The sequence below is a fragment of the Felis catus genome, chromosome B1, assembly GCF_018350175.1.
Source record: "Felis catus isolate Fca126 chromosome B1, F.catus_Fca126_mat1.0, whole genome shotgun sequence".
NCBI lineage: Eukaryota > Metazoa > Chordata > Mammalia > Carnivora > Felidae > Felis > Felis catus.
This window is the reverse complement of record NC_058371.1, coordinates 110564064-110584727: the sequence shown is the minus strand read 5'-3', so window position 1 is coordinate 110584727 and position 20664 is coordinate 110564064. Positions and strand designations below refer to the sequence as shown.

At 39.0% G+C, this 20664-nt stretch overlaps 1 protein-coding gene across 1 annotated transcript in view; it reads left to right on the top strand.

The window, feature by feature from the left end:
- Positions 1–210: 210 nt before the first annotated feature.
- ANK2 (ankyrin 2) overlaps positions 211–20664 on the top strand; it is a 671298-nt gene continuing 650844 nt past the window's right edge. Inside the window, exon 1 of the mRNA XM_045055950.1 lies at positions 211–421. Coding sequence (XP_044911885.1) covers positions 350–421 — 72 coding nt within the window. The 5' untranslated portion in view covers positions 211–349. The remainder of the gene's footprint in view (positions 422–20664) is intronic.

The window sequence follows — 20664 nt, the reverse complement described above, 5'->3', positions numbered from 1 at the left end:
CAGACACACGCGCGGAGCGCGGCGCTGGGAAGTGGCCGCAGTCCGCCCGGCTTCGCGGCCAAGGTCGCGCCAGACCCCGGACCGCCATGGCCCCGAGTCTCCCGGCCGGGAGGTAGGTGGGCGCGGGAAGGCGCTAGGGGCTCCGGCCGGGACTCCGCCAGGGCGAGCGAAGGGGCCGGCCGCTCCTTGCACTCTGCGGCGGAGGGGCCCGGGCGGGGCCGCGGGGCGCGGCGGCTGCGGAGTCTCCCGGTCCCTGCGGGGCCGCGGGCCGCAGGCCGGACGCTGAGGACTCCAGGAGACGCGGGGGACCCGGGCGTGACAGGAGGAAGAAACCCGGAGCACCAGGAAGATGGCTTCTCCCACCTCCCCGGCCCCGGAAGGCGGGGCCTCCACCCCGCCGAACCCGCCGCGGATTCGTCAGGTGGGTGCACAAAGTGCGGGAGGGGCGCACCCCATTGTCCTCGCCTCCCTCAAGGACGGGGACCTCGCCCCAGGGTAGGGGCTGAGCGAGAGGTGGGGCTGACATAGGCGTACTTGGCCGCATCGCCTGGCCCAGGACCAGTCTCTCACTCTCTTTTTCTTCATCTCACTTCACACACAGACACACACACAGGCACACAGACACACACACACATACACTCCTAGAGAAACACGTCTTCCAAAACCAGACGTGTAACTTCTGCACACCCCCCCGCCCCCGCAAACTCATCCTTCCCCCCCCCCCCCCCCCAAGTCGCGCACAGAGGCACACACCCAAATGTCACATGATCTACTGCGGAGCTGCACCATTAGAAGAAACCCGTGGTGCCCTCAGGGTGGAAATGCACCCCAGACCCAAATCCAGCGAGGACTCTGAGAGGGACTGCCGGAAGCATTCACTTCCCACTCTTAGGAGAGGAGGAATCTTGTCTATATGTTACTTACCAGTTCTCAACTTTCAGACAGAGCTACTCCGGACAACTGCAGCCCTGTAATAGACATGTAGTACTAGAAAACATGTGTTCCTGTTCTGTCGTGTGCAAAGACAGTTTTCCCCAATACTGCAAGAGGGGAATGCACATTGCTTTGGCTATTTGAATGAGTCCTGTTTTCTGTTTGTATGGTAATATTAAAACAAGGGAGTACTCCATCTGGTTGTGATCTGCCATTTGGTATCTGAAAGAGTTTTGTGTGTGTGTGTGTGTGTGTGTGTGTGTGTGTGTGTGTGTTTCCTGCTGTCATTGCCTGAACTACATACCACTTTAGGTTATCGCCGTAGGAACGCAAGGGTTAGCCCTGATCAGGGTAGTGCATGGGTGTGAAAATATGATCCACTGACTCCAAGGAGGCAACCTCTTTACCAACGATAATTGGATTCCTGTTTAGAAATAGGGTAAAATCGGTTTATGGAAACTATCTGGGCGGGAAGATAATGCCCAACACAATGGTCTTTTTTCAGGACGGTGTAGAAATTATGAAGAACACCAGGGGCTTCAGAATTTCTGAAAAAAAGAAATTCTGCCCATAAAATTTAGTTGACACTTAACCAGGTCTTTGCCACATTTGAATTTTAATATGTACAGGTAGTGCTATTTTAGGGGCAACCTTTGTTTATGTGCATTTTTAAATGCAACAACTAAAAATTAATGTATACTTTTGAAAATCTTCTTTCTTAAAAATGTATACTTTTTTTAATGGCACTTTTTAAAATGGTATCCCAAAGAAACTGTTAGGGTTTTAAACTCTTATAGGGCACAGGACTCTAATTTTATGACAATGCGTTTTTAATTGCACATGGAGCTATTTTTTTTTCCTGAAGAATTGTGGTGGCAGGTATCATTAAATCTTTGTGATAAATATTTGTGATATTTATGCATGTAAGAATGAAGGTGAAATTATTGGTATTTGCAATATAAGAGAAAACACATCCTATGCAAAAAAATAGGATGAAAAAACATTTCTGTATCTATTTGACTAAATATGTATATATGTATGTAGTATATACATTCATATAAGCATTCAGGATAAAAATATATTAGTTTAAACAGAATATACGTACTCATAAAAATCTCTATGAAATCTTATTCTATATTTAGAATACTTGTATTGATCTAAGAAATTATATATGTAAATAGTTACTAGAAAAAATTTGCAAGAAAGGTCATTGTTATTTTGTAGATATCTACTTAGAGGACCTCCTAACTAGAAGCTGTGTAAATGACATAATGCTGCAACATTCAAGTAATTGAGTGGTGTCCTCTGGTTAGACTTTCATTTATATGACCTTAAAGAAGCACTCTTTTAGTGATTGGTGCATTAATTTGCATAGGATGTAGAAATAGGCTCCTGGAATTATTGGTCATTCCATTCTACCTGATTCATCCAGGCAGGTGGAAAAAAAAATACTGACAACCTCTGACTGCAGTATCACCATTTGCCTGCAAGTGATTTTGAGACAATTAGGAATAAAAAAAAAACCCAAAAACAAAAAAAAACAGAAGAGATAACAGTGTTTTCCTGCAAGTGGTGAAATATTTTAGGCCCCAGTCCCAGTATATTTTAACGGTGTCACTGTTTCTCACACATCTTTTTTCCTTGTTCTTTAAGAATTATTTTTCAAACCAATTCTGGATTGAATCACAACTGACTTAAAATCTGAATTTTTTTTCTTTTTAAGTCATGATTGAGAGAAAAAGTATAATTGAGAAAGCATAGAACTCCAAAGCAGTGAATTTTAATTATGTAATGGACATTTAGAAATAAAAAATACTTTAGAAAGTCTTTTTGTGAATATAAATATAATTGGTAAATTAGTGTGTTTAATGTCTAATTTCAATGAGAATATGTTATGTGAAGACTCATTTATTCAACACACATATATTCTGCATAAGGTAATATTTCATGCCTTAAAGATAAAGAAAGGAAGAGGACACACACAAAAATCTTATCCATTAGCAGGTGTAGGTATTTTTAATGAAGACTAACATTAAAACATTTAAATTCTGAATTGCTTATAAGGTCCTTTCCACATTATTTTAAAAATATGTTTATTTCTCAGCTTTTGTTTTGATCATTCCTCTAATAATGAGCCTAAATAATACCTAGGCCTGCATATATCTAAAAAGTCACTGTATGACCAAATTCCTGTTTGCATTAATTTGATATACTTCTGTTCTCTTTTAATTATTTAATATGTTATTAGAATTACATATCAGATACTACATGTATTATTTTACAATTTGATATTTTGGACAAATATTTTTGCTTAGCTTTTGGAAAATACTGATGCAGCATGAAATAGCTAAAGTAGTCCAGTGGCTTCACATACCGTGGTTAAAATCTAGGTTCCAAAAATGAGAAGGTCAAGGGAAAATGACCTTCAACTTCATTCTGTCATGTTGAGGGAGAGAAAATTTATCAATATACTCTGTCTTAGGCTCGTAAGATACTAGATACATAATTTTACCCTCTTTTTTTTATTATTAAAGCATTTTTTAAATGTTTATTTATATTTTGAGAGAGAGAGAGAGAGAGAGAGAGAGAGAGAGCAGGGGAAATGTAGAGAGAGCCAGAGACTGAATCTGAAGCCAGCTCCAGGCTCTGAGCCGTCAGCACAGAGCCCGATGTAGGGCTCTTGAACTCGTGATCTGGAGATCATGACCTGAACTGAAGTTGGTCATCTAACTGACTGAGGCACCCAGGCACCCCAGTTTTTTCCTTCTTTTAAATAAAGATTTATCTTTATTTTATATACAAGATGACGTGGTACAGACGTTTCACCTACTTTATAAATATCTGCATTAGATTAGTTTCCAGCAGAAAGACACATTTACTGGATTTCTTCGTGTGTTTATTCTTCATTCACTTTTTCACTTTGTAAAGAAAAGATTAAGAAATGGTAGTTTTGCAACTAAGTTTTTAAATAGTTTGTCTGTGTATATTAAGAGACCCATATGATACCTATGGCCATTGCCAGAAAACTTAAATCAATTAATTAAATGAGTATTTATTGACATCTTGAAGATATTTTGCTAGCCTCTTTCTGGCCTTAACCATCTTTCTGATGAACGCTGATGGGAGTTTCCAAGGCAATGATTGCTAGGAGAATTGAAAAGATATAAGAAATCCTTTGAAATTGGTGCTAGTAACATTTAGTGTCTTTTTCATTTCATGATCAATCCTTCTCCAAGATTTGTTGGTACTGGTGTCTTTGCATTTATGGCAGCAAACCAGTGTTCCTTCTTTGTATGCTGTGGTAACTTAGACAACTCCCATATATGATAATGATGAAATATTTATAATGACTCAGGTGTGATGCTAAGCTAGGTTTTTCTCAAGGGTTCCATGAAGGAGGTATTGTTATTCCTCTTCTCCAGATGAGAAATGTGGGTTTAGAGGAACTGAGCTACCTGCTCAAGGTCATAGCTAGACAGTTGCAACTCAGGGATTTCAGACTTGGTCTTAATTGATCATGCCTTGTTTCACAATCACTATTATTTATTGTATTCCCCTTCTAATTTTCAGACATTGTGACTCTTGAGGGAGCTTGTCTTAGCACTCTTGCTAAGAATGTAACCATTCTCCTTTAGGTTACCTTGAAAATAACTGCAGAATTTATAGCAGAGTGAAATAATTTTCATTATTGTAATTTGTTAAGCGAGATAACTTGAATTCCATTTTCACTTCTGTATTCTCTAAGAGAGTATTTCTCTAGCGTCATGGTTGCTGAGAGACTAAATCCCTCATTTAGCTTTTGCTTACCCCTGAGAACTCTTCAATTATTCCTGCTGTTAATACAGTGGTCCTGAAAAAAAATAATTCTGGAGCACCTGGGTGGCCCAGTCAGTTAAGCGTCCGACTTCTGCTCAGGTCATGATCTCACGGTTTGTGAGTTCGAGCCCCACATCGGGCTCTGTGCTAACAGCTTAGAGCCTGGAGCCTGCTTCAGATTCTGTGACTTCCTCTCTCTCTACCCCTCTCCCATTCACTCTTCGTCTCTCTCTATCAAAATGAATAAACATTAAAAAAATTTTTAAAAATTCTGAAAATGAGTTGGGTTAATGGAGAGTCTTCTGGAACACGTGTAAACAAACACAATAGGCTTGTATTTTCAAGTTTTTCAATGTTTCTAATATCAATTCCATTCTTTGTTTATGGTTAAGGTCAAGATAACTTATATTTTGAATTTTCATGTTATGTAAGGTATTTTAGTAACAAAAGAGGATAATTTCCTTCAGACAGTGAAGTAATGGAAGAACAAGGCCATAAACAATATAGCAATACATTGATGTAACTGGTTTCGAGTTTTTAATTTTTAAAAATTTACATACAGTAAAATTCACTTTATATACAGTTTTATGAGTTTTGACAAATACTTAGGCTGTGTCTCCACCACCACTGCCCGGGTACAGAACAGTTCTATCTCCCTGAAACATTCCCTTGTGCTAATTCCACTGTAGTCAAACAAATCTTTCCTTCTCTGACCCCTGGCTGCCACTGACCACAGCCACCGACCTGTCCTGTCCCTACATTTTTGCCTTTACCTGAATCATTATAAATGGAATTATCTAGATAATCACCTTTGGATTTTTTTCTTTCATCACAATGCTCTAAATATCCATCTAACTTCCTGTGTGCATTAATATTTTGTTCCTTTTTACTGTGGAGTAGTATTCTGTTGTATGGATGGTACCACTGTTCAGCCATTTAGATGAAGGATATTTGGGTTGTTTCCAGATTGCAGCAATTGAGAATAAAGTTGCTATTAAGGTTTTGTGTGAACATAAAGTTAATTTGTCTCGGGTGTATACCTAGAAATAGGATTACTGGATCATATAGTAAGTGTATATTTAACTTTATAAAAAAACTGCTAAACTATTTTCCATAGTGATTATACTATTTTGCTTTCCTCCCAATAGTGAGAATTCCTGTTGCTCTGAGGCTTTGTCAACATTTGTTGTTATCTCAGTCAGAATGGCTAAAATTAACAACTCAGGCAACAGCAGATATTGGCGAGGAGAGGATGTGGAGAAAGAGGAACTCTTTTAACACTGCTGGTGGGAATGCAAACTGGTGCAGCCATTCTGGAAAACAGTATGGAGGTTTCTCAAAAAATTAAAAATAGAACTACTCTACTACCCAGCAATTGCACTACTAGGTATTTATCCAAAGGATACAGGTGTGCTGTTTCAAAGGGTCACATGCACCCCAATGTTTATAGCAGCACTATCAATAATAGCCAAAGTATGGAAAGAGTCTAAATGTCCATTGACAGATGAATGGATGAAGAAGATGTGGTGTATGTATATACATATATATATATATATATATATATATATATATATATATATACAATGGAATATTACTCAGTGGTAAAAAAGAATGAAATCTTGCCATTTGCAACAATGTGGATGGAACTAGAGTGTATTATGCTAGGCGAAATTAGTCAGAGAAAGACATATGTGACTTCACTCGTATGTGGAATTTAAGATACAAAACAGATTAACATACGGGAAGGGAAGCAAAAATAATATAAAAACAGGGAGGGGGACAAAACATAAGAGACTCAAATACAGAGAACAAACTGAGGGTTGCTTGAGGGGTTGTGGGTTGGGGATGGACTAAATGGGCAAGGGGCATTAAGGAGGGCACTTGTTGGGATGAACACTGGGTGTTATATGTAGGGGATAAATCACTGGATTCTACTCCTAAAATTATTATTGCACTCCATGCTAACTAACTTGGATGTAAATTTAAAAAAAAGAATACAAATTGGTGATATCATTTTTTTTGTTTTAGTCATTCTAATCAGTATGCAGAGGTACTGCATTGTAATTTTAATTTGTATTTCTCTAATGACTGATGTTGTTGAACATCATTTTCATGTGCTTAGTTGCCATCCTTAACATTTTTTTGTTGAAGTATTCAAATACTTTGGCCATCATTTAAACTGGGTGTTGTTTTCTTATTGTTTAGGGAGTTATTTGTATATTCTGGATGTAAGTTCTTTGTTAGATCTGAGATCTGAAAACATTTGCTCTTAGTCAGTTTCTTGTCTTTTCTCTTTACACTTTCTCAGAAATGGCTTATAGGGGCGTCTGGGTGGCTCAGCCGGTTAAGCGGCTGACTTCGGCTCAGGTCATGATCTCACGGTCCGTGAGTTCGAGCCCCGCGTCGGGCTCTGTGCTGACAGCTCAGAGCCTGGAGCCTGTTTCAGATTCTGTGCCTCCCTCTCTCTGACCCTCCCCGTTCACGCTCTGTCTCTCTCTGTCTCAGAAATAAATAAACGTTAAAGAAATTAAAAAAAAAAAAAAAAGAAATGGCTTATAATTCGATGAAGTCCAATTATCATTTTTTTTCTTTTATGGGTTGCATTTTTATTGTGTTTAAGAGCTCTTTCCCTAATCTAGAGTCACAAATATTTTCTCCCATATTTTCTTAAAAGTTTTATAGTTTTAACATTTTACGTTTAAGTCTATGGCCCATATTGAGTTGATTTTTTATAACTTATAGATCAAGATCCTTTTTTTTTTTTTTTTGCCTATGGCTATCCAGTTGTTCCAGCACTATTTGTTGATATGACTGTGCTTTATCTATTAAATTGCCTTTGCATCTTCATAAAAAAAATCAATTGACATATTGACATGAGTCCATTTTTGGACTGTTTCTTCTAGGTTTAGATGTTTTGAGTTTTTCAGATTTCAGAAATAGGTATGTATCATGTAATTTTTAGGAAATCTTAATGACATTAATATGCTTTTGGCTTTGTTTTTTAAAATGTTATTTACATAATTTTAAATCTAAATGTTATACGAAAGTACGAGGCAAATCCTCATGTCTGGGAGGGAAGCCATTTATAAAAGTGAAATGCATACAATAAAACTATATCAAGAAAACAAATGGAAAATGACAAGATAATATGTCATGTTGTGTCTGCTTGATGAGTAGAGCTTCCAGGGGCGTTAAGAAAAGTTTCTAAATCAGCTATATTCAATATTGGTAATGAAATGAAAAATAAATAGGGACTTCATTCATCGTAGGTTTTAGAGAAGATTAACGTTTCATGTTTTTTGAAGTTATTTTAAAAAAGAGTTATTTGGGATGGCTGGTCTGGGTGGCTCAGTCGGTTAAACGTCCAACTCTTGGTTTTGGCACAGGTCATGATCTCATGTTTTAGGAGTTCAAGCTGCGCATCGGGCTCTGCACTGACAGCGGGGAGCCTCCTTGAGATTCTCTCTCTCTCTCTTTCTCTCTCTCTCTCTCTCTCTCTCTCTCTCTCTCCCCCCGCCCCCCTGCCCACTCTCTCTCTCAAAATAAATAAATAAAAGTTAAAAATAAATTAAAATAAATTTAAAAAAAGAGTTATTTTATAGGTAGGTTATGGTATATTAAGGAGCTAATAAGGGGGTGCCTGGCTATCTCAGCCTGTAGAGCATGTAACTCTTGATCTCCAAGTTGTGTGTTCAAGCCTCACCTAGGGTATAGAGTTTAGTTAAAAAAAAAATAGAGCAATCACCTGTTCCTAATGACACATACAACCTTGAGTTCAGTAAACCTAGCTGTGATTGCAAAGATTTATAAATAAAATTTCAGTGACCTATTGCTGCATAACAAGTCACCCCAAGCATAGTGGTTTTGAGCAATAGTAATCAGGTATTTTGTAATCTGCAGTGTGAGCAGGGCTTGATGAGGGCTTTGGGAATCAGCTGGGGTTACCAGAAGGCTTGAGGTGACTTTCTGGCTGGGGGCAGGAATCATGTAAGGTTTGCTCACGGACATGTCTGGTGGACAGTGCTGGCTGGGCTGTTGGTTGGAATGCATGCACGAGTCCTCGCCATGTAGACACTTCTCTTCCTCACAGCGTGATGACTGTGCTCTAACAGTAAGAGTCCCAAGAAATCACAGCAGAAGTAAATAACATCTTTATGATCTAGACTTGGAAATCACACAGGGCCACTTTTGCCATAATCTATTGGTTGAAGCAGTCACAAATTTTCACCTAGATTCAAGGGGAGGGGACCTAGATCCCATTACTCCATGGGAAGGGTGAATATCAATCCTACATTTTTAGAACAGCATGGGGGTTAGGATATTAGCCACTTTTGCAAACGTGATCTACCACGTTCAGAGAGTGAGAACCAAGTTAACACAAAGTAAGTTGGTATATTCAGCACATTGTTTTTGTCATTGGAGCAGGAGGTAATACACAGGTGACAACAACTAGTTAAGTAAACATTTCAGAGGAAATATTTTCCCACTTACATCTTTGTCAATCACTATATGAAAACACTGAATACACTTTGACTGACTTTCAGTTGCTCAGTGGTCCTAGATTTGGGTTCTGTCATTGGAGTTTGGAGGGTGTCACACAGAATCACCCTTAGACAAAAGCAGAAGAGTCCCCGGCCTATGGACGCTCCCACTCTGGGCCTCCTCTGATGATACCCTTTTCTACCAAGGGAGGAGTGCTTGGGGCCAGGGAACTTGCTCACACTGAGTCAGTACTTTTGTCTTTGGAATTATGCTCTGGGTAGTCAGGAACCAGAATTTTCTGTTCCAGTGACTTCGGGTCTGCTTTCCTCCTAGTCTGTTCTCCAGAGAGCAGACTGAGAGGTACGCGTGTGTGCCCGTGGCCCAAATATTATTTGTGGAGAGTGTAGACAGAGCTTGACAGCGAAGCCTGGAGTATGCAGGTGTCCTGTGCAAAGTCTGGTTTGATCACTTATTGGCCATGTGACCAGATCTTAGGCAAACTACTTAACCTATTTGTGCCTAGTTTCTTCACTTATGAATGGGGAAATCATAGTGGTATCCACTACATAAAATTTGCTTAAAATTAAAGAATATAATGAATACAGTGCACAATGCCTTTTGCTTAGTGCTTGGCATTTGGTAAATACCAAATAATTGTAGGTATTGTTGTTATACGAGAAATACTTAACAAATATCAGCCCCTTCCCTTTCCCAGGGACAGTGCTAGAAGTAGACATCTAAGTCATTTTTCTGAGGAGTAGACATAAAAGTCAGAAGTCAGGCTTGTACAGCTAACCTGGTTGCTATTTGAGTAAATAAATAATTCTGAGTAATTCTGAGTAAATAAATTATTCAGTCTTGTTAAGCCTTAGTTTTATAATCTATAAAATGCAAATAGGAGCACCTGGGTGGCTCAGTTGGTTAAGCATTTGACTCTTGATCTCAGCTCAGGTCATGATTTCACGGTTCGTGGGTATGAGTCCCGTGTCAGGCACCACACTGACAGTACAGAGCCTGCTTGGGGTTCTCTCTCTCCCTCTCTCTCTGCCCCTCCTCTGTTCCCCTGCTCTCTCTCTGAAAATAAATAAACTTAAAAAAATGCAAATAATTATCATGCTAGCCGAAAGGCCTAGTATTAAACTCTAATAATTCTAAGTAAACCTTACTCCAAACCCAAAGTCCACAACCCCCTACCACTAAAGCAACCACTTCTTATGTATTCCCTAGAGAAATATTCTGTGTTTATATAAAAATTTACCTGTATACATACCTCTACCCCCTTTCATTTACATAAATGTGATCCTACTGTACACATTGCTTTGTACTCTGTTTCTTTCATAAAAAAATATTTTGGTCATCACTCCATTTTGGTACATACACTTCATTTTTTATCTAGCTATGTATTATTTTATTAAATTAACATATCATAATTCATTTCAAACTTTCTTTATGAATGGACATTTCTGTTGCTTCCAGCATTCTGCAACAGTGAAGATCTTGCGCATTGTGTTTAAGGAGATGTGTGGGAATATATGGGTTTTTGAACACATGTACTGGTAGATAAGTTCCCAGAAGTAAAATTGTTGGATAAAGGCTACTTTTTACCTCCTCTCACTTCTGAGTACTATATTCAGCAATGTAGAAACTCCAAGTAATGAATGAATTACATCAATTTTGGTCCTAAGTATACAATTGCCAACCAAGCTTTATATTTTGCAGATCCTTTTTTGTTTCCCTCCATTTAAAATTTTTTTTAACGTTTTATTTATTTTTGAGAGAAAGAGAGAGAGAGAGAGAGAGAGAGAGAGAGAGAGAGAGAGAGACAGAGTTGAATAGGGGAGGGACAGAGAGAAAGGGAGACAGGATCTGAAGCAGGCTCCTGGCTCTGAGCTGTCAGCACAGAGCCCAATGTGGGGCTTGAACCCACAAACTGCCAGATCATGACCTGAGCCAAAGTTGGACACTTAACCTACTGAGCCACCCATGCACCTCTCCTCCACTTTTAATGTTACATGCTTATATGTCATCATATTAGGGAAACAGTTATCAGAATCTTGTGATGAGTCCTAATGGATTATATATACTTTGGCTGAAAACTTTCTTAACTCCATTATTTTCTTAGATCACTTTGTTTATTTATTTTTTAAGGTTTTATACGTATATAGTAATCTCTACATCCAACTAGAGGTTTGAACTTACAACCCCAAGATCAAGATTAGCATGCTCTATCAACTGAGTCAGCCAGGTGCCCCCTTAGATCCTTCCCTTCCCTTCCCTTCCCTTCCCTTCCCTTCCCTTCCCTTCCCTTCCCTTCCCTTCCCTTCCCTTCCCTTCCCTGTAGGCTCCACACCCAGTGTGGAACTCATGACCCTGAGATCAAGAGCTGAGTTGAGATCAAGAGTTAGATGCCTAACCAGCTGAGCCACCCAGGAGTACCTTAGATCACTTTAGATTAAGCTCCAGGATGTTATTAGCAAGTACCATTTCTGTTCACTTTTCATATTCTCTCTTTCATAATCACTCTTTTTTTTTAAAAGTTTATTCATTTATTTTAACAGAAAGACAGAGAGAGGGGGGAGGGGCAAAAAGAAAAGAAGAGAAAGAATCCCAAGCAGGCTGTATGCTGACAGCATCGGCCAATGGGTTCTGAACTGTGAGATCATGACCTGAGCCGAAACCAAGGATCTGACCCTTAACCGATTGAGCCACCTGGGTGCCCCCGTAATCATTCCTGACAGTCACTTAATGACTAATATCTGTAACAGCTTGGAAAGCAGATAATCTGTATTTTAGATTTCAGATTAGGTAAGTGGATGCACAAGGAGTATAATGTGCTCAGTATTACCTAGCAAGCGAATGACAGTCTGAAAAAGACCCTGATTAGTAACTATTTGATTTTAATCAATGGAACTTTATTGTCTTTCAAAGAAGAGTGCTATCGGCAATCACATTTCCAATTTTAACTATCATTTGATGGAAGATATACTAACAATGTAATCTTCCTCTACAATTTCATTGGACATTATAAAAGGTTGCTCTTAAAATGAAAAACCAGGGGCGCCTGGGTGGCGCAGTCGGTAAAGCGTCTGACTTCAGCCAGGTCATGATCTCGCGGCCCGTGGGTTCGAGCCCCGCGTCAGGCTCTGGGCTGATGGTTCAGAGCCTGGAGCCTGTTTCCGATTCTGTGTCTCCCTCTCTCTCTGCCCCTCCCCCGTTCATGCTCTGTCTCTCTCTGTCCCAAAAATAAATAAACGTTGAAAAAAAAAATTAAAAAAAAAAAAAGAAAAACCAAATTGCAAGTGTAGGTGTCTCTTGGAATATTCCTCTAGGTGGACATTATAAGTGATAAGTTCCTCAGATTTTTTAAAAGATAAGCCATGATTATAGAAGTTCTGGTTTATTTGGAAAATTTTTCCTAAAAAGGACTTTAGATTTACCTCTACTCTCAAAATCTTAACAATTCTATGGAAGATGAAATCAAGGAAGGTACATAGCTTACTATAATACAGATAGAATATGGTAAATACAATAATAGAGTACAAAATACCATAAGAAGACAGATAAAAGATGTTTATTTTGGTTGGGGGAAATCATATTAGCTTTACTGTAGCAGTTGAAATATGAGATGGATATTGAAGAATAGATTTAATTTTGACAGGTAGAGATTGGATAAAAAACATTTGAAGGGAGCCTGGCTGGCTCAGCTGGCAAAGCATGTGACTCTTGATCTCTGGGTTGTAAGTTCGAACCCCATGTAGGGTATGGATATTACAAAAAGAAAATCTTAAAAGAAGAAGAAGAAGAAGAAGAAGAAGAAGAAGAAGAAGAAGAAGAAGAAGAAGAAGAAGAAGAAAGAAACATTGGAAATTCAGAATGAGTGCATGAAGAGACACATAGAAATGGGGGGAGGGGGGGAATGAAGAGTAGACCGAATGGTTAGTAATCAAAACTGACTGGCTACAGAGTAAGAGACCAGGAGTGAATAGTGAAAGATGAAACTGGAATGGTAATTGGTATACCATGGAGAATCTTCAATTTGCTGGAGTTTGATCTTTATTCTGTTGAAGGTAAATACCCCTGCTAGGGTTTGGCTCTATCATCATTATCATCATCATCACCTAATCATGGATAAGCCATATTTTTACAGTTTTAACTAAAATGTGAATAAAAGTAACTCTAGGAAACTACTATTTTCATAAATTCTGTAACATAAAATCTAAGAAAAACGATATGTTTGTGTTCTGCACGAGTAACTTCACATCATGCTTCCTTAGAATCTCCCTGTCTTCCTATCATATTGCCTCTCTTAGGTCCCAACTAAATAGAAATTCTGAAGCTGCTGCTGCATGTAGGGATTTTAGTTGAAAGAATAATTTATTTCAAAGGCTGAACAATAATAGATTTAAGATCATAGGTCTAACTGAGATCCTTTTGTGTAAATATAACTTGTAGAACGCTCAGAAAAAAATGAGCACTGTAATAGATTTGCTTATCTGGTTTGGCTCATTTGAGCACCAGAATCTTGACCAATATTTAAGTATTAGACCAGATATCTTTTTATAACAATGCTTGCAAGAGGTGTTTTTGTTTGTTTGTTTGCCTTTTTTGTATTTTATTTTTATGTTATTATTTTTTAAGTTTTTAAAATTATTATTTAAAGAGAGAGAGCATGAGTTGGGAAGAGGGACAGAGGGAGAGAGAGAGAGAGAGAGAGAATCTGAAGCATTCTCAGTGCAGAGCCCAACACAGAGCTCGATCCCATGACCCTGGGAACGTGACCTGAGCTGAAATCAAGTCTGACACTCAACAGGCTGAGCCACCCAGGCACCCCATCCTTTTAAATTTTATTTTGTATTATTTCCTTAGGATTTTGTTTTTAAGTAATCTCTACAGCCAACATGGGGCTTCGACTCCCAACCCTGAGGTCAAGAGTCACATGCCCTACCACCTGAGCTAGCCAGGTGCCCCTAGTCATTTTTTAAGTAAGCTATACACCCAACATGGTGCTTGAACTCAAGACCTGCAGATCAAGAGTCCTGTGCTGTACCACCTAAGCCAGTCAGGCATACCTAGGTTCTTTACTTTAAGACTTTATGAAACCAGTAAATAATTCATAAGGAATAATGGAACTCACAATATAAATAAAAATTACATGCATTTAAAGATACAATAGGGACACCCGACTGGTTCGGTCAGAAAAGCATGCGACTCCTGATCTTGGGGTTGTGGGTTTGAGCCCTATAGTGGGAATAGAGATTACTAAAAAAAATAAATTTAAAAAAATGAAGATACAATAAGTTAAACACATCTGTGGTTATTAATACTATCCAGTCAGGGTTTGAAACAAAATACTGTGCCTCTTCACTAGGAAGTCTCAGTCTTTGGTTTTTCCAGATCCAGCCTGATCATATTCTCAATTCCATGTTCTTTCCTAGAAATGTCTATGCTGTGATTGATAACTTCCTTGTTTTAGGGTTGTTGTCATTATTTACATGTTAATCTTATTTGATGCTAATGTGATTTAGTTTAAAATTAATTAATTTAAATCAATTAATTTCAACATTAATTTAAATGTTATTTAAAGTACTAAATTTTACAATCTGATTTATGGGGTCTTTTGCTTCTGTCACTTTACTCTGCAAAACTTCTACCATAATCTACCTATTAACCTGATAATGATATCTATCTAATCAGTGTCTTCTGTCTTGAACATGTGTATTTGGTCATGATCCCCATTTGGTGAGCTGGAGGCGATAGGAGGGATACTTTAAGTTATAGCTTACTAGGTCATTTCTTGGTTGAGTTCAGACTGAAAACAGAATCCTTTGGGCAGAGTACAGACTGATGGTATTTCCTATGTTGCATGTAACCAGTTTAGGTGGGGATGTGCCCAAGTTTAGGTGATGGAAACCCAACAAGAAGTCAAAGATATGATCATGCTAGTTGAGAATGGGTATCTTACAGCTTAAAGAAACTAGAGGAGACATCAAGATAGGAGTTACTGTCAAATGCTATATCTGGACTTTATTTTTTCTTTTAATGAAATTAAGGACCTAGGACATATTCTTTTGTTTTATTTGCATATATCTAAAACAATGTTTTTTTAAGCAGACTTCATGCCCGGTGTGGAGCCCAACATGGGACTTCAACTCACGACCCTGAGATCAAGACCTGAGCTCAGATCAAGAGTCTGATGCTTAACTGACTGAGCTGCCCAGTTGCCCCTCTTTTTTTCTTTCTTTTCTTTTTTTTTTTTTTAATGTTTCTTAACTTTTGACAGAGAGGGAGAGTGAGCACAAATGGGGAGGGGCAGAGAGAGAGACAGGATCTAAAGCAAGCTCTGCGCTGACAGCAGAGAGCCTGAGCCCAATGTGGGACTTGAACTCATGAACTGTGAGATCATGACCTGAGCCGAAGTCTGACGGTTAACCACTGAGCCACCCAGGTGCCCTACCTTCTTTTATTTTTTTATTATTTTTTATTTATTTTTTTAACGTTTATTTATTTTTGAGACACAGAGAGACAGAGCATGAACAGGGGAGGGGCAGAGAGAGAGGGAGACACAGAATACGAAACAGGCTCCAGGCTCTGAGCTGTCAGCACAGAGCCCGATGCGGGGCTCGAACTCACGGACCCTGAGATCATGACCTGAGTCGAAGTCGGACGCTCAACCACTGAGCCACCCAGGTGCCCCCCTGCCCCCTTTTAAAAAGTAAACTTTACCCCCCAACATGGGGCTTAAACTCATGGCTCTGAGATTGTCATATGCCCTACCATCTGAGCCAGCCACGTGCCCCAACAATTTTGTTCTTAAAAGAACAAAGCATTTAAAAATGCTTTATTTTACTTGGAGTAACATAGCAATAAATCGCCTCGAATCTTCCACACTGTCTTATATAGAAATTATTTATTTCAACAATTTTCCTTTATAATGGATGGTAGCTTGCCAGACACTTGGTATTAAAAACTAGACTCCTAGCAATGCAGTTTTTTAAATTCATTAACCTTTATTCAACTCTTATGGTAATAAAAGTAGAAGGATCATGTCATTTTTCTGCAATGTATGATATAATATAAATTGGGTTTGTATGACCTAAAGAATAGGCTTATAAAAGTACAAGAAATCGGGGCGCCTGGGTGGCTCAGTCGGCTAAGTGTCCAACTTCAGCTCAGGTCATGATCTCAGTTTGTGGGTTTGAGCCCCGCGTAGGGCTCTGTGCTCACAGCTCAGAGCCTGGAGTCTGCTTCGGATTCTGTGTCTCCCACTCGCACTCTGTCTCTCTCTGTCTCTTTCTCTCAAAAATAAATAAACATTAAAACTAAAAGAAATCTTCCCACAGGTTTTATGAATACTGAGTTTCTATTTTAATGTCTGTCTTCAGTTTCATATCATAAGGTCATTTCACCCTAGTTCATTTTGGGATCAGGCAAGTGAAATAAACGCTTTTGGGAACTGGATTTAACCTGGTTTAACCAACTTGCTGCCTCATGTAATGAATATTACATGCATCATACTGTGATATTGCTTAAATTAAGTGAGCTTATAAATTTAAGAATAATGGATATAGGGGTGCCTGGGTAGCTCAGTCAGTTGGGCTTCTGACTCTTAATTTGGACTCAGGTCATGATCTCATGGTTGGTGGGATGGAGCCCCGTGTTGGGCTCTGTGCTGGCAGCACGGAGCCTGCTTGGGATTCTCTCTCTCCCTTTCTCTCTCCCTGTCATGCTCTCTCTCTCTCTCTCTCTCTCTCTCTCTCTCTCTCAATCCCTCTTACAATATAAATAAATAAACATTAAAGAAAAAGAATAACAAATATATTTGACATAACTTATATGGACTATTCACTTTCATAATACTAGTTTATAAGGAAAAATACTTGTTTTTAAATCTGCACCATTGAGCTAAAAATAATGCTTACCAAATCAATGTATGTAGTGCTATTACCTATCCATGATAGTTATCAAGTATTTGTATACCTTTGTTAGAAGTGCTCATATAGTTGATTTAGACACCAATGAATAATAAAAGACACATTTACAAATATAAGAAGCTAAGTTGTACAAAAACACCAGAGCTGTTGACTAAATCGGAATTCTAATTGGGTAAGGGAACTTGTATGCCAACTTTGAAAATCCTATTTCCTTTTTTTTTAATGTTTATTTATTTTGAGAGAGAGAAAGAGAGTGAAGGAGGGGCAGTGAGAGAAGGAGAGAGAGACAATCCCAAGTAGGTTCTGCACTGTCAGTGCAGAGCTCGACGTGGGGCTCAAACTCACAAACCATGAGATCATGCATGACGTGAGCTGAAATCAAGAGCAAAATGCTTAACTGACTGAGCCACCCAGGCGCCCCAGTCCTCTCTGTTTTTGATAAAAGCAGATTGGTTTCTTGTATTACTGACTTAATTCTTTCATTGAGAGTAAAAATGTTTTATTCACAAATGCCTCTTTTATAGTCATCCTCTTTAGTTATAAAAGAAAACCAGAAACATACCTCCAGCTCTACACATAGTATTTTCACATATTCTTGCTTTCTTTCTTCTGTTTCATAGGAAGAATTATCCTGACCTTGATCCCACTCCTTTTGCCTACTCTAGGAAGTTACTTTGCCTAGGAGTTGTTTTTTCCCCCCCATTTTTTTTGTCTTCATAGTTATGGAGACCGGAGCAGGGTTGAGCCTGATGGTGAAGTGAAAGACGCCCAACTATGTGGAGAGAAGGTTGCTTTGGTTGAAAATTTAACAACTGACAGCCCTAATCTTACTAGACTTCTCAGCAATTTTGATTCTGTTGATCTTTCTTTCCTTTTTGAAACTCTTCCCGGGAGGACTGTAGAGCACCATTCATATATTCAACCATTACATTGAACTCCCTCTGAAATATGATGCTAACTCTTAACGGAGCCTGAGTGTGTGCCAAGTTCTATACATGTATTCTCTCATTTCATTCTCCCATCCATTCTATGAGATGGGTACAGTAATTATCCCAATCTATAAGACAGAGAAGTAGGCTTAATAGTTTACCTATGATCACATGGGCAAGTAAACGGCAGAGTAATGGATTTATATCCACATGTGTTAGGCACCATAGCCATGTCCTTAAATAGAGCATATAATACCCACTCCTCATTCCAGGTGCCCTGTTAAGGCCTGGAAATGCAGAGGTGAAAACAGTCACTACTCATGGAAGTTACCCTATGGTGGGAAAACAAAACAAAACAAAAAAACAAATAGAATGTGATGATTTGGATCATGGGGGTATGATCCCAGGCAGTTTGGGCCTTTGTTTACTGGGGGGGGGTGGGGGGGGGTGGAATTCAGCAACGGCCTGGGAGAGAAGCTGGTGTTTGAAGGAAGAGTAAAAGTTTGAAAGATAGAGAGGAAATTCCAGGCAGAGGACAGAGCAGGTGCAAAGGCATAGAAGTAGAAAGCATATTGTATTTTAGTGAGTTATCAGCAGATATGAATGGCTGAACCAGAGTGTTGAGAGGGGGTCACAGGAGATGAGACTGGTAATTCAGTCAAAAGCCAGATCATAAAAAGCCTTATTTATGACCATGACTCATTCATGATTTTCCTCCCAGTGCTTTCCCAGGAAGTTCTTTATTATTCTCCATCATTTCCTCTTCTCTCACTTGTCTTCGTTATTAGTGTCTCTCAGCGTTCTGCATTGGACCGTTATTCTCCCTCCTTCTCTCTCCCCCTGCCCCATCTGTCTCCCTCTCTCTGCAAATGATGAAGTTGTGGTCTGGAATCACAGCTGTTTAATGGAAGAGTGTACCTAACACACATACATATACACACATCATTTAAGATGCTTCAGCTAATCTTGCCTTAAGCCATAAGGAATCTACTGTTTACCTAACAAGGAGGTCAGAAGTTATTGATGTTATCAGTAATGTTATCAGTGATTGAAGCCTCTCTAATCTTTCTGTTTTGCAGTCCTCGGGTGTAATCTATGTTGTACCTCTTGGTCACAGGATGGCTGCCACAGTTCTAAGCATCATGTAGTTTTTTGTGGTAAACTCCATCCAATGTGGGGTTCAAATTCATGACCCCAAGATCAAGAGTCACATGCTTTCTTTTTCTGTAAATTTAATTAATTAATTTTTTTAAAAATTTATATCCAAATTAGTTAGCATATAGTGCAACAATGATTTCAGGAGTAGATTCCTTAGTGCCCCTTACCCATTTAGGTCATCTCCCCTCCCACAACCCTTCCAGTAACCCTCACTTTGTTCTCCATATTTGTGAGTCTCTTCTGTCTTGTCCCTCTCTCTGTTTTTATGTTATTTTTGTTTCTCTTCCCTTATGTTCATCTGCTTTGTCTCTTAAAGTCCTCATATGAGTGAAGCCATAGGATATTTGTCTTTCTCTGACTACCTAATTTCACTTAGCATAAGACCCTCTAGTTCCATCCAGATAGTTGGAAATGGCAAAATTTCATTCTTTTTGGTTGCCGAGTAATACTCCATTGTATGTATATACCACATCTTCTTTATCCATTGATCCATTGATGGACATTTGCACTCTTTCCATACTTTGGCTATTGTTGATAGTGCTGCTGTAAACATTGGGGTGCATGTGTCCCTTTGAAACAACATACCTGTATCCCTTGGATAAATACCCAGTAGTACAATTGCTGGGTTGTAGAGTAGTTCTATTTTTAGTTTTTTGAGGAACTTTCATACTGTTTTCCAGAGTGGCTGCACCAGCTTACATTCCCACCAACAATGCAAAAGAGATCCTCTTTCTCCTCATCCTCGCCAACATCTGTTGTTGCCTGAGTTGTTAATGTGAGCCATTCTGACAGGTGTAAGGTGGTATCTCATTGTGGTTTTGATTTGTATTTTCCTGATGATGAGTGAAGTTGAGCATTTTTTCATGTGTTGGTTGGCCGTCTGGATGTCTTCTTTGGAGAAGTGTCTATTCATGTCTTTTGCCCATTTTTTCACTGGACTCTTTGTTTTTTGGGTGTTGAGTTTGATAAGTTCTTTATAGATTTTGGATACTAACCCTTTATCTGATATGTCATTTGCAAATATCTTCTCCCATTCTGTCAGTTGCCTTTCAGTTTTGCTGATTGTTTCCTTCACTGTATAGAAGCTTTTTATTTTGATGAGGTCCCAGTAGTTCATTTTTGCTTTTGTTTCCCTTGCCTCTGGAGACGTGTTGAGTAAGAAGTTGCTGTGGCCAAGATCAAAGGCCTGCTTTCTTCTCGAGGATTTTGATGGCTTCCTGTCTTACATTGAGGTCTTTCCTACATTTTGAGTTTATTTTTGTGTATGGTGTAAGAAAGTGGTCCAGGTTCATTTTTCTGCATGTCGCTGTCCAGTTTTCCCAGTACCACTTGCTGAAGAGACTGTCTTTATTCCATTGGATATTCTTTCCTGTTTGTCAAAGATTAGTTGGCCATATGATTATGGGTCCATTTCT